Here is a 13,151-nt window from a genome sequence, read left to right on the forward strand (position 1 = left end):
GGCTGATAAGAGTGGCTGAAGAACTTCTGCCAGGACCCTGCTGCAGCCCAGCAGCAGTCAGTACCTCTAAGATGCTCAGCTCATGCTTTCCTACTGCTTTTTGTGAAGGCGTGAGGCATCTGTCAGTGCTTGCTGTGTGCTCTCCCACAGCCCTTCTGCATGGGATGTCTGGCTCAGAGTGATGGTACCTCCCTTGGGGAATGAGACCTGTGGTCTGAAAATGAACTTCTAACCTGTTTCCCTGGCATATTCTGTTCTGTTGCTGTGCAGGGTTCAGATGGTAGCTGTGGTATTTCTTCCCTTTGTATTTATTGGAGAGCCTACCTTAGAGTTTGCTGCTACTTTGAGCTGAGCTTAAAACAGAAAAGCAAAACCAAGAAAGTCAGTGTTGCAGGAATGTGTACCTGGGACTGGTAACTGTACTCCACAACAGACAAAAAATATATATGCAGGTTGGCTGAAAGCTGCTGGGGTGGTGGAAGAAGTCATGGAGGCATCCTTCTCCGGGTCTTTGTAGATTAAACCAATGCATATGAGGTACGGAGAGCAGCTTGCAGCTGCTGCTATTAGTCCCCGTGGCAATGAAGGACTTCCCTCTGGAGCCTGCAGAGGTCTCCCCGTCCTCCGACGCTGGCCAAGTTGCAGCACAGATTAGCTCTTCACAATCACAATTATTATTTTTTCATCATCTTCATATTATATTTATTACTCTGAGCTTATCTGTTCCTGCTGCTTACTTTCTCATAATACAAATAAAATGAAACTGGATCCACTCCAGGTTCTGTGAAGGAAAAAGCTCTGAAAGAAGCTGTGCCTTCTGGGGTTGTATCTTCTCAGGCCTGCTGACAACGCAGCTAGTGTACCAGAAATGAGCACTGCAGAGCAGTGTTAAACAGTAAGTGGAGCTAGAAAAGAAGGAAGTTGCAAGCAAATTCAAGGCAGGCTTTTGTATTTCTGGGCATGTGTCCTGGCAAACAGAAAGAGAATACTGCTTCTGTAGCATCTCGAGGAAGATTGCTTAGGTCATTAAAACACAGTGCATGAGTAGTCATCTTTGACAGTCATGTGGATGTTTTCATTCAAACACAACCAGTCCTAGGAGTGTGAGTGCTATAATGTTTTTCCCTGGTAGCTGCTTATTTTGCCTGCCATGCCTATGAGCATGGGGCACTGAAGAGCTTTCACTGAGTGGAGGAACATCTGTGTGCTGAAAGTGTCCCAGCTGCAGAGAACTGATGGCCTGGTGCCCCTTGCCAGCAGGCTGTGCAGGTGGGTACTCAGACGGCCCCCCTGGTTTTGGCACTACTGTGTCAGGATGCTGCATCTATGGTTTGGTTGCAGTGCTGCAACATGGCAAAACAGTCATGTTGAAGAAAATGATTGCCTTAAAATGGCTAACAAGACCAAAGTCCACTGATTTTTCACCTGCCTCTCTCTCATTCTGCCTCTCTGACTTACATTGTTTCCCTTTCTTTGCATCTTTTTAACTGTCTGGGAACCTAGCCACCATTTATAACATGGCAAAGGTCTGGTCATATCTTCAGGAGTAGTACAGAGAATATTTCAAAAGAGGTGTGGTTCCCAACTTCATGCAACTCTTGGATATCTGACATGTAGTGGAAATGCTAAGTCACTGCTTGAAACAGTGTTTGAGCACATGGTAGGAAGGCAGGGCCAACCCAGGGGAGCTCAGGTGCATGCAATGCAATGCCATGTACCTGAGTGACTGGAAGGGGTCAAGCCAGCATCCGTCCCTTCCCAGACCTCATTTAAGGGTTGGTAGTAGAGGTGAGGGTATCTTGCTGGTGATCCCTGTGTACCTGATGCCTTCAGAAGGTAAGCAGCTTGTTTCCTTTTTTTTGGTGCCCCCAGCTTTGTACTTGAGCAAACCCTCACTTGCTGCAGCCTGAGACCTTGCTGCTCTGCTGTCATTGCTGCACTTTCCATCGTGTTACACTGGCAAACTTCTCTATATTTTTGAGGAGGAAAAATATATCTAAATTTCTGTTCATGAGCAGCACAATAGTGGTTCGCAGACTGAGGATTGCTACTGATCTTTGAGTTTTACAAAGCCGCTTTATCCTACTTCAGGCATCACGTTGACTTGAGGGATTTCATTTTTCTACTACTACACTGACCTTATGTGGCATAAAGCAGTCTCAATTCCACCTTAATCAAACACTGCCATGCATGTAGTACTCAGTAGCTGGGTAAGGAGCAGATTGAAGGGATACTGCTGAAGCACATGTGAATTGGTGAGGGAAGTTGTGAGGGTTTTCTTCTTTGCCTAAATTGATTGCTTGTGAAAGAAGGACATAAGCGCATCATTGTGGTGTTAATGTCATTCACGGAAGTGAGTAGAGCAAGCAGGCTCCTGGGCCTACAAATTTTCAGCAACACTTGCAATCTGAGTTCAGTTGAGAGTAGGTTAATCCTTAAGCAAAGGAGTTATTTATGATTTATATCTTGCTGATATTTGACATGGCTGTCAAGTGTGATACAACTTGGTGGTGATAGTAGGGAGTCTATACCAGAAATCAGCAAGTGTCATCTGCTGGGGAAAGATACTGTTTAGGTTATGTCTGTAAACATTTTTATGCAAGTGCATAAAAATTACAGCCAGAGGCTGCTGAAATCACGGTCATAAGACCGGCAGGGTCTGGCTGCTTTGAGTTGCAAAATCATGTCATAACTGAGAGCTCCTTGGAGCCTTCGACTATCCTCTTTGACTTTGGGAATTTGACACTCAAATTGTTCTTTGATCAGAAGCGGAATTTCTTCCTGAAATGCAATTCTTAACTTTTTAATGCAAATTGACAGGAAAATGGGAGTCATTGAAATTAAAACAAAATCCCAATCCTAATTCATCTCTCTTCAGCTTTGTTAGAAAATTACTTAATCTGCTTGAAAAATAGAGGAATCTTTGTTTGCCAGATATCCTTGCCTTCAGCAGCAGCAGTGGCTGGCATTGTCTCTGTGCCAACGTTGCTAGCTCTTGCAGCATTTAGTAGTACGTATTGCTGCACTGAGTTGGTTCCTGGCAGTGGGTCGCAGAGCAGGAGATGGCAGAGCCATCAGTTGCCACTGTTGTCCTGCTCGGGATGGAGCCTCAAAGACAGCTGGACAGAAAGTGGAGAGGTTGTGCTAAGTAAGGGAGCTGCTGCAGAGTGGGAGTGGCCAGAGATCTTATCTTGAGCGATGTGAAATGCTGAGGGTATGATGTGAAGACCTCACACTGGCACACTGCTGATGGCCAGGTGAAGCCCAGCTCCTTCTGGTCTACTAGGGAGATTTGTAAAGTCTAATTATTATTTGTGGTTTTGCAAAAACACTCCATTAGCACTGTCTTTTGTCAGCAGTAAGTAGAGGTTGCACAGTTAGAGCGGACCAATTGCCACAAGGATGGTAGAGGGTTATAGCTGTGTAGCATTGTGTAGAACACAGTAGTGCAGCCATCCAAAAGGCAGATGTGTGGAAACAACACTTAGCACCTTCCTCTGTGAAGAGCAGGAAGCCTCAGACTAGTTGGAAATAATCCCAGAAAGCATTCAGCCAGTTGGAGCATCCAGTGCCCTCGGAAGGCTATTTTCAGCATTAAAAGGTAGGCAAGGGAAAGCTGTGCTTGCAGAGATTTGGAGCCTGTCAAGATTTGAGGTATCAAAATTGTTTGAAATCCAGTATGAGTCGTATGCCCTCCACTGGGCTGGGGTCCCCAGGTGCTAAGGGCTGTCTGCATTTAGCAAGGGACAGCCCCTTTTCCCAAGAGGTTACAGCTTAAACAAACCATGCAGTAAAGGCAGCAAGACTGAGCAGAGACACAGAGGGATGGGATGAGGTGTTTTGCCTAAGATCAGACAGAAGTGTAATCTGGATCATCTCATCTGCTAGATCAGACTTCCCCTCTAACTGCTCTGTCTGATTTGGGGAGTGCTGCACTTGCCCCCTTCTGGCTCAGTTCTGGTTTCTCATTGGGCATCCTCTGAGCTGAAGGGGCTACAGGGGCTGACAGAGCAGCAGCAGTGCCCTGTCTGCTCCCCTGCCTGTGGGGCCTTGGGAGAGCAGGTCCACTGGAGGCTATGGGAGGGGGTCACGTAAAGAAACTGATAATCTAGGAGGATTACAGTAAAAGGCACCAGCGAGTTAGGTTGGGAGGGTTATGTCCTATGGAGTTACAGCACTCCATAAATCTTAATAGTTTTTCATCTCCTGGGGGTAGTGCTGATTGCTTCCAGTGATGTTGTTGTGATGACTATCATAACTGAATTTTCACATTTGTTGCTATTACAGTATGTAAGACTTTTCCCTTAGTGGTGTTAGTGGTCACTGGCAGTGTGAACCAATGACTCTGTTTTCATAGTTTTGTCAGTCATTTTATACTCTTTCTTCCTTCTTTTTGAAGTAGAATTGAGTGAATTTATACAAGGATCAGCAAATGCATTTTCGTTTGATTTTTCTCACTTCTTTTGCCTGCAAAAGAAGCACCTACAGAGCCAGGTGGAAAATGGATGGGAAGAAAAGATGGTGGTTTTAAGTGGGAGGGCAGTGGGCATCACAGATCTTAGTCATGCCAGCTGAGGGACAGTTAGTTCCTAATCCTGCAAGCCCCAAGCAAGTCACTAGTTCTGCTGACTTAAGGAAGAACTCGTGTCTAATTTGTTCTGGCAGCAGCAGCGTGAGGGTGTTCTGTCGGAGGGCTTCCCAAGAGCCTTGAGAACAGTGTGATTAAAAACATACGGCATACAGGAAAGTGTACAGAAAGCACTGTGCAAAGTGGAGGTAAACAAAAAGCACAAGCAAATGAGTTGGCCAACTTGACTTACAGAGTTAGTGGCAGAGCTGGGAGTAGGACCCAGCATTTTCTAGCTCATATCTCTGGTTGAGATTGCCATGCCAAAACTACTTAAATTGGGAAATGGTTGGAGAAAAACTGTTTTTGTGTTTAAGGTGACTTCCACAGGGTTCTGCAGCTATACTCTCTGACCACATGTCTGTCTCTCGCAACTCGGGAGCCTGTGGGACAGCAATCCATCGTGATCTGAGAGAGCATTTCAGGTCAGAAAGGCATCTGCTGAATTCTACACAAATTTGAGGTGAGGACTATTGACAAAAGCTCTGTGATTTGTTCGTGTCTCTGAGAACCAGAAAATCCAGACAGGAATACCGCCTCAAAAGGCAAGTCATTCAGAAATGAAACATTTCCAAGTTACTTGGTATTGCTGAAATCAGAAATGCTTCTGTGGTGCAGAGCAGGGCATGTTTTTCTGGGACACAAGAATGTCAGTTGTTGAGGAACATGGCATCTCCTGGATATGCTGAGACAACCTTTGCGTTCCCTCTCCTATCACCAAGCATGGAAAGTGGTAGGTGTGTGCTGAGTGCAGGGTGCCTAACTCTCCCCAGAGGAGAGGAAAGATGCTGAAGAGCATATTGTCCTGTCCTTAGTTGCTGAGTTTCTCTGCTTCCTTCTGTCTCCTTCCTCCTCATCACTTGAAACTGTAACTCCTAATGGTCCAGGCACGGGCCATTTACTGTTACTACTTCCACTTTTTTTTAATACTTCCTCAGTTTATTCTCCTTGTTTCTGTAAAGAGGAAGAGCTGCAGTGGATTAGTTTCTGTTTTGAAGGCAGATGGAGAGGTGGGAGCATTTTCTCTCTGAGTGGAAAGGCATTGTCTGGCACACTGCATGTGGAGGAGATCTGGGAGCAGAGGGCTGTAAGGGATGTGTGTGTGGATTCAGCACATCTCCGTCAGCGTCTACTGCCCTGGCCTAAACAATATGATACATTTGAATGTTAATCAAGTTGGCTGCTGGTTTTGTCTCATTTAGAGTGGAGCTGAGCTTGAAGGAGGGAGTGGGGTGAAGAAGGGAGGAGGGAGTGCTTCTGTGAATGGCAGAGAGGGAGAGATAGCTTTTCTGTAACTCAACAAAAGATGAGCAAACGTGTGTGCAGATGAAGGAGGGGTGGCTGGGGGAAGGTTATGAGTTGTCTTATTATGGAGAAGCTTGAACTGTCATCTGTACTTGATGGAAGCGAGAGAGATTGCAGTTGGAGCTGCAGAAGTGCTGCCTCCCTGATTGGATTAATAGAAAGGGAAGATGACTCTAGAATGGATGCCCATTATCTGCACTACAAAGGGATTAGTGTGGGTTTCAGATAAATTAATGGCTTTTGAGTTAGCGCAGAAATACTAATGAATGTCAGGGCCAGAGATGGATGGTGAACAAAATTGGTTCTCTGTTAGTGTGTGTATGCACATGTGTGTATCCGTTTGGGATTATGAGAGCGTGCTTTTTCTCTACCGTTGTAAGTTTTAGATTGGGCTTTCAGTTTTCACATTTAGTTGAGATATTTTTGGGTAGCCTATTTGTCTGCAATGTAAGTTTTGTTTATTTATTTTCAGCTTTTTATACCTACTGCCAAAACAATGATTTTTCAATTGCTATGATTTTTATATTTTATATATATATAAATATCTAAACAAAAAATATATATATGCAGAAAGTCTTTCCAGATAGGTTGAAGAGTGCTTTTTTGAGCATGGTGTTAAGGGCAGTCTCCGTTCTCTATATATGGGCTACATGGGGAAGCTGAGGCCGGGTTGGCAAAGCAAAACTTAAGCATCCATTTTGTTTGTGTGGATGGGAGGTAGCATTTTCCCCTCACTTTTAACTGCCTATCTCAGGTTTGCATACACACATTAAGTATCCCAAAACAATTAATTCTCATGGATATTGATTAAGGTTGACTGAAACTTGTCTACTTAATCCTGTAAACGCTTTTCGACGGGCATCATTGAGAGCAGTCCAGCCAGCCCTCCTAGGAAGCCTGGTGGGGATGAGGGACTGTACACACAGCCGCATCCTGAGCTCTTTGCTTCCAAGCTCTGTCAAACCCAGGTACTTTGCTCTGCGTTGGAGGCATCCTAGGCGTGGTCAGTGGAGCTCATGTTTTACACTTGATAGAGTGTGGGCTGTTGACCCGAGCAGTAGCTGGTTCAGTGGTGATGCTGGAAATGTTTCCTGCCTCCAGCTGCCTACCCCATCCCTCTGAAAGGCTCTGGGCCAAGGGCAGGAACTGCTGGTGAAAGAGCAACTGTGTTACTGCAGTTCCCGACTCTTGTGAGCCAAAAGCCATCGCAGGTCCCATCACAGGAAGGGTAGAGTCCAACAGGGCAACGCTTTGCTCCTCACGGCTGCGTTGTGCCGTGCCAGATGTTAAACTCGCCATTAGGGCGTGGCAGCGAACTCCACTGGGATTTACCCCGGTACCAGCAAAGATGGGCACGTCCATCCCAGGAGGAAGGAGTGCTCGCACCTGCTGGCAGCGCCTGCGGTGGGGCACGGCTCAGCTGGCGCAGGTGCGGGCTGCCCCCTGCTGGGCGCGGCCGGTTCCAACGGCTCTAACGGTAGCGCAGCTGTGCAGCTCCACGAGGCGGGCGGCGCCTGCGGGGCTGCTGAGGGAACGGCGGGGGGACTGGAGGTCCTTCGCTGGGCAAGTTTGACCCCTGGGCATGAGCCCATTAAGATGGGCAGCAAGGCGCTGTTTTGTCGTCGTCGTCTTTTTTTTTTTTTTTTTTTCTGTCCAAATGTATTTCAGTTCGCTGTAAATTAAACTAGTTTTCACTAAGTAATAGCTGCTGGTGATGGTAACTGGCAAGCAATCTCCTTGCCTTTACTTCTCACAAGCTTTTTCCTTTTTTTCATTCCTCTGTCTTCTTCAGAGAGGAAGTGAGAGTGCACTTGAGTTCAGTCCAAGTCTAACATATGACCTGGTGGGCCAAATATCAAATTTGGTGGTATATTCACTGTGAAGTATACGTAGATGACATCATCTGTGCTTAGCATCTTTGTGTTGCCATTGCCACTTGTATGTTCACCTTACAATACTGTACTCTTCTGGACTAGGTTCTGGGAGGCTTGCACTGTTTCGTTGTTCTGTCACTTCTGCTGGATTATTGCCGAGAAATTGCTTGATTTCTTTTTCCCTGTTTCCCTGCTCCTCTCTGTAAAGTGCTTTGGCATCTCTGAGTAAGATTGTGTTTTATAATCATAGCATATTGGATAAAGGCTATTTCCATGGTCTTAGCCTCTGAATGCATTGTGCCTGATCAGTAGTAAAGTGTAAGCCAGTATGACTGAGCAAAGTGAGATGTTATTTAAAATGAATTAATGTTCTCATTTTGTTTCTTCTAGAACACAAGCCTACGTTCCCAAATATTCTGAAGAAGGGATACTTAGAAATTAGAAGAGACAATGACAGCTACTGGCAAACCTGTTATGCTGAGCTCTCCCCATCCAAACTGTACCTGTATTGCCTGGACAGCAGTGGCAACCAGACTCTTCCCACCATGTTCCCGCTTGTGCATTTTCAAAGGGTCACTGTTACTGGTAGCATTGAAGCCAAGGTGGTGGAGGTTGTCCTGTCAGAAAACTCTCAGCTGCAGCTGAAGGCAGAGTCATCATGGGAAGCTTTGGACTGGGGGCGGAAGCTCTGGGAAGTGATGCGTGCTTCTGTGCCTGCTTTCACAAGACAGCCAGAGCAAGTGGAGAATGTGCCAGAGCCTGACAATAGCAGTGACCATTCTCAAACTAACGGATTGGTAGAGAAGCCCATGGAACTTTTGCTGTCTATGAATTTGACTGAAAATACTAAAGAATACCAAAATATTCTCAAATCGGGGACTCTTTATAGGTTAACTGTCCAAAATAACTGGAAGGCATTTACTTTTGTCTTAAATAGGTCTTATTTAATGGCATTTCAACCTGGTAGGCTTGATGAAGACCCTCTGCTGAGCTACAATGTTGATGTTTGCCTGTCGGTTCAGACAGATACTCAAGATGGCTGTGACTCTTGCTTTCAGGTAATTTTTCCTCAAGATGTCCTTCGCCTACGTGCAGAGACCCGTCAGAGGGCTCAGGAGTGGATGGAAGCACTGAAAACAGCAGCCAATGCCACTAGAAGTCTAGGTCAGAACCCACAGGTCACGCTTCGAAACAAACCTGGAGATCGACCCTTTGGAAATGATTTCAGGAAGAGCAAGCGCCAGTCTGTGACAACCAGCTTCCTCAGCATCCTGACTACGCTGTCTCTAGAAAGAGGGCTCACAGTTCAGAGCTTCAAGTGTGCAGGTAAGCAACTAGACAGCAGTTTCTGCACCCATTCCTCCTCTGCAGAAACAAACAAAATATCACCTGGAAGAGCTCACATTTGTTTTAGCAGCATTTTAGAGAGCTTTCTGCCTCTCACTACAGTCATGGGCACTTTGATCTATTAATCTTTCTTTGCTCTCTGTGGAGAAAATGTGGAGAAAAACCTACAAGATATGCAAGGACTCTCCAGCATTTGATGCACAGTTCTGAAGCATTAGATTGTGCACACATAGCATATGCTACATGGGTCAGGGCTTCCTTACTAGGCAGATGAGCTGTTTTCAAAGGACAGTGGACAGTGGTCTAGAATCAAAAGAACCTGAATTCTGGCTACAAGGCTGGTTTCCAACATCAAGGACTTGTGTCTTTTTATTAATAATTCTCCTCAAAGTTGTTTTTGGAACTCACTTTGTATTGAGCTTTCTAAGGAGATTCTTTAAAACCATGTGTTATGTTTCCCTGACATACCATTGTTTGGTGACACATGTTCTAGCACTGAGGTTATCTGCTCTTCACTTCCCTTGAAGCAGAGATGAAAACATGACCTTCAGGTTCTGCATCTAATTGTGAATCTCGGTTCATTTGAAATGTGACTCTAGTCCTAGGCAGGAGTGTGATTTTTCATCCTGATTGGGAATGAGGTGAAAATAGAGGGGACCCGTATGAATGCATTTCATTGTTTTTTTTACTTCAGTAAAGGCAGCATTGTGGAGCAAATTTGGAACCTTGTGCCAAAATTGTGGTTTGTAGGCTGGCTTTAGTTATGTTCACTTAAAATTGCCAGCTGCATCAATAGCAGCTTTTCAGTGGGTTTTTGTCATTTGCTGTGGAAGCTGCTAGGAGCTGCATTCCCCCTGGGATGGGGAGCTGTCTGGTTTGAGGGTCTCCTGTTGCTCTAGAACCATATGTGGCTTTCTTGGGCCTGTGCATGGCAGCTGGCTGGCCTGAATCCCTGCCGGAGGAGACCTGAGCCCCCAGAAATACTTGTTGCCTGCAGAGCTGGGTGTAGATGAAGCTGGCTTTCTCTCTCTGTGGTGATTGCCTACAGATATGCCTCCTGCTCACCTCTCCATGGTGCATGACACTTTGGTTGCTGGAGTATCATAAAGGTTTGTCTCGTGGCAGTTATTAGTTTGGTCACGTTGTTGGGGTTTCTGCTTGAATTCAGTTCTGTTCTTGGCTATGAACTCTAACTTCATGTCTTGTTTTTCTGGGACTAATTAGGTGCCAAACTCAATTGAAGGTGCCCGAGAACCACAACAGCTCTGATTAACTGCATGTCATTGGGTACCTAAGAATGTAAGCAAACATCTGCCCCCTCTAAAACAGGGGCAGCAGAGATATCTTACCTTTAAGGAAGCTGTGAGAATGGCAGCTGTCAGAAGACTCTGGGCGTAGTCAAACAGGTATCTCCAAGATGGAGTCGACCTGGCATGGTACCTAGCAGACAGACCTTGTGAAAGTCAAGAAGTCAGAAGAATTAATAGTCTCATTTTAAGATAGCATCCCACATTGTATTCAAGCTCTATTCCTTTCTTTGTATTTCTTTTTGTTTCAAGCTTGGTGGAGGAATATCTTCTAATTTTGCTTCATCCTCTGGCTGAGATCCAGGAGAATTTCAAGGTGGTGTTTCCAGCAGGATCAGCTCCTGTAATGGCAACAAAATGTGTGTCTGCAATGTGAGATAGATTTTAGTGTTGCATTATGTTGTATGGGAAGAGATTCTTGAGTGGGAAGGAATGGATTTCCTCTACCAAACATGGGACACTTAGTCTGAACTCATTTGTGTTCCCCACAAGTAGTATTCTGACAGTGGCAGTGACACTGTGTCTTTTCCTGATACGTGTGAGACTTCCCCAGTGCTCCTGTGGCTCCTTTCAGTCTGCAGTCTTGCTCAGAGAAGTTTGAATTGTGAAGAGCCTGTAAGAAGCATTGCTGCCTCCCGGATTTTGGATGATACTGCTGGGACTATCTGTATCCCCCCTCATCCTTGGGTACATAGCATTTACTGTGGGAGCATACCCTTTGCCCTGAGACTCTCCGAGCTGGTTTGTGTAAGTCAGCTGGTACTTCTGGCTGTTAACATAGCACAAAGAAACGAATTATTTTAATTATAATTGAGAGAAACTGAGAAATCTTGTTTGGCTCAGAAAAGTTGTGCTGAGGAGACTTTGGAGACGCTAAGGCTCCCTCCTTATACCTTGCTTCCTGCAGGCAGTTTGTGCTGTTCCCTGCAGCGGGCTGCTGTTTAAAGTGAGGGGCCTGCTGTTGGTAATTACATCTTGCAGGCATTGAGAGCAGTTTTCCCCGGGGCTGCAGGGAGGGGTAAGCTTGGAAAAGGATAAGGAGGGGGAGAAAGAAAAGTTTTGCTGTGAATTCTTCAGCCATTTAGTGCAAATTCCTGTAATTACCGTCTTTGTGTCCTGTCCCAATGGCACATAATACAGCAGAAGCCTTTCCTAATTGAGACCTTACAGGAGGTACAAATCCCTCCTTTGTTCGGCCTGACAAATTAGTGCCAGAAAGTGGCAAGGTCCGAGTGGGAATCAAAGGCAAGCAATACAAAGATGGAACTTAAGGCTACAGTAATAACCCTCTCTAAGTCCTGCAGGGGTGGGAGGGAAGGAAAAGTAATGACCAATGAAAAATGAAGGGTTTTTTTTGTGATAAATTCCCTTGACATGACAGCACCTCAGGGCTGCTTTATTTATTTAGGAAAAGTGATTAAATAGTAATACAACAGGGCAGACCATTGTCTCTCAGGCTACCCCCCTTCTTACAGACCCCCGCTGCCTTGGCTAATTGATTGACAATGAACCGCTGATAATGAAGGTTGTTGGGAGGACCTGATGGGGAGAGGTTGTGTTTTTGTGTATTTTTTTTTTTTTCTCCTGGTTGCAGTCTTTGTGAGGTTCCCCTCCTCGTTTTTGGTTTTGTTTTGGGTGGTTTTTTTTCATTTTTTTTGTTTGTTTGTTTGAATTGCCCTCTGTATCTCTCTTTTCCTTTCTCCTTTAGTAAAGGCTTTTCAAGGGACTGCTTCCACACAAACAGCTGACGTTCACAAGCAGGTAGGGAAGAATGTCTGCATTTCTCTATTGACAAGCTTATCTTGGAGTCTGACTGGCACTTTTCAACTCGTGATATAGGTCAGGACTGTAGTGTCAGATGTAGTCGTGGGGCAGGGGGACAAACTGTTAATACATTGGAGTCAGAAGGTGGAAAAAAAAGAAGTTTGTATCTGCTGAGCAAGAAAAAGAGTCCCTGGCACTTTTAGCTTTCCGTTGTGGAAGGCAGTTCATCATTTGAAATTGTAAGAAATAATGTCCTTTCAGGCTGTTGATAATGTGGAGAGGCATGCTTTTATAAACTCTTTTTCCTTTGTTGCCAATGGTTGTATTTCTGACTTTGAATGGCAATGCATTTAGAAAACTAAACTAGCTAGAAACTATTGGCACTAGAATGGCACCCTCTTCCGTCCTTCATATATCCACATAGCTGCAAGTTTTCTCCTGTCGTGTTGCTATTATGTAGGGTGTACCAGTGTTCCCATGGTTAGTGTCTGGGGCTCTGAGCTGGAGTGACATTTCAGGTGAAACTTCTTGTCCTCAAATAAGTATGGAGTGAAAGCTGTTGCATGTGCAAGCTTGTAAACATTAGGGTTTATAATGATTTTTTTTTTTTTAATAAAGTGAGTAATGAGACATGCTAAGGTGATCAATTATTTAACTTATTTATTTTACCTGGATTCAAGAGAAATTCTAAACTGTTCATATTACAAATTTGAGGTGGCTTCCATCAGAACGTGCTTTGCAGGTGCAGCATCTTGTCAGTAGTGGTAGCCAGTTGTAGGCACTCCAGTGACAGTCCTTTCTCCCTGTTGGGTTGTCTGCAAGCTCCTGGGGAAGGGCAGCTAGCTGTCTGACCTGGAGAACCCCTTCTGGAGCTCTGTCAGGAGCAGAATTCCCCAGCAGCCCTTGCCATTTGCCATTCCCTTGTCT

The 13,151-nt window shown here is 45.2% G+C and overlaps 1 protein-coding gene across 9 annotated transcripts in view; it reads left to right on the forward strand.

Annotated features, from left to right (window-relative positions):
- The window catches only part of PLEKHM3 (pleckstrin homology domain containing M3), a 106,306-nt gene that overhangs the window by 30,401 nt on the left and 62,754 nt on the right, over positions 1-13,151 (forward strand). For all 9 annotated transcript variants that reach the window (XM_042822309.1, XM_042822308.1, XM_042822305.1 and 6 more), the window contains one exon: positions 8,197-9,132. In XM_042822309.1, the coding sequence (XP_042678243.1) occupies positions 8,197-9,132 (936 nt within the window). The remainder of the gene's footprint in view (positions 1-8,196; positions 9,133-13,151) is intronic.

The sequence above is a fragment of the Centrocercus urophasianus genome, unplaced genomic scaffold (assembly GCF_019232065.1).
Source record: "Centrocercus urophasianus isolate 14NV4802_14NV808 unplaced genomic scaffold, USGS_Curo_1.0 seq_20, whole genome shotgun sequence".
Lineage (NCBI taxonomy): Eukaryota > Metazoa > Chordata > Aves > Galliformes > Phasianidae > Centrocercus > Centrocercus urophasianus.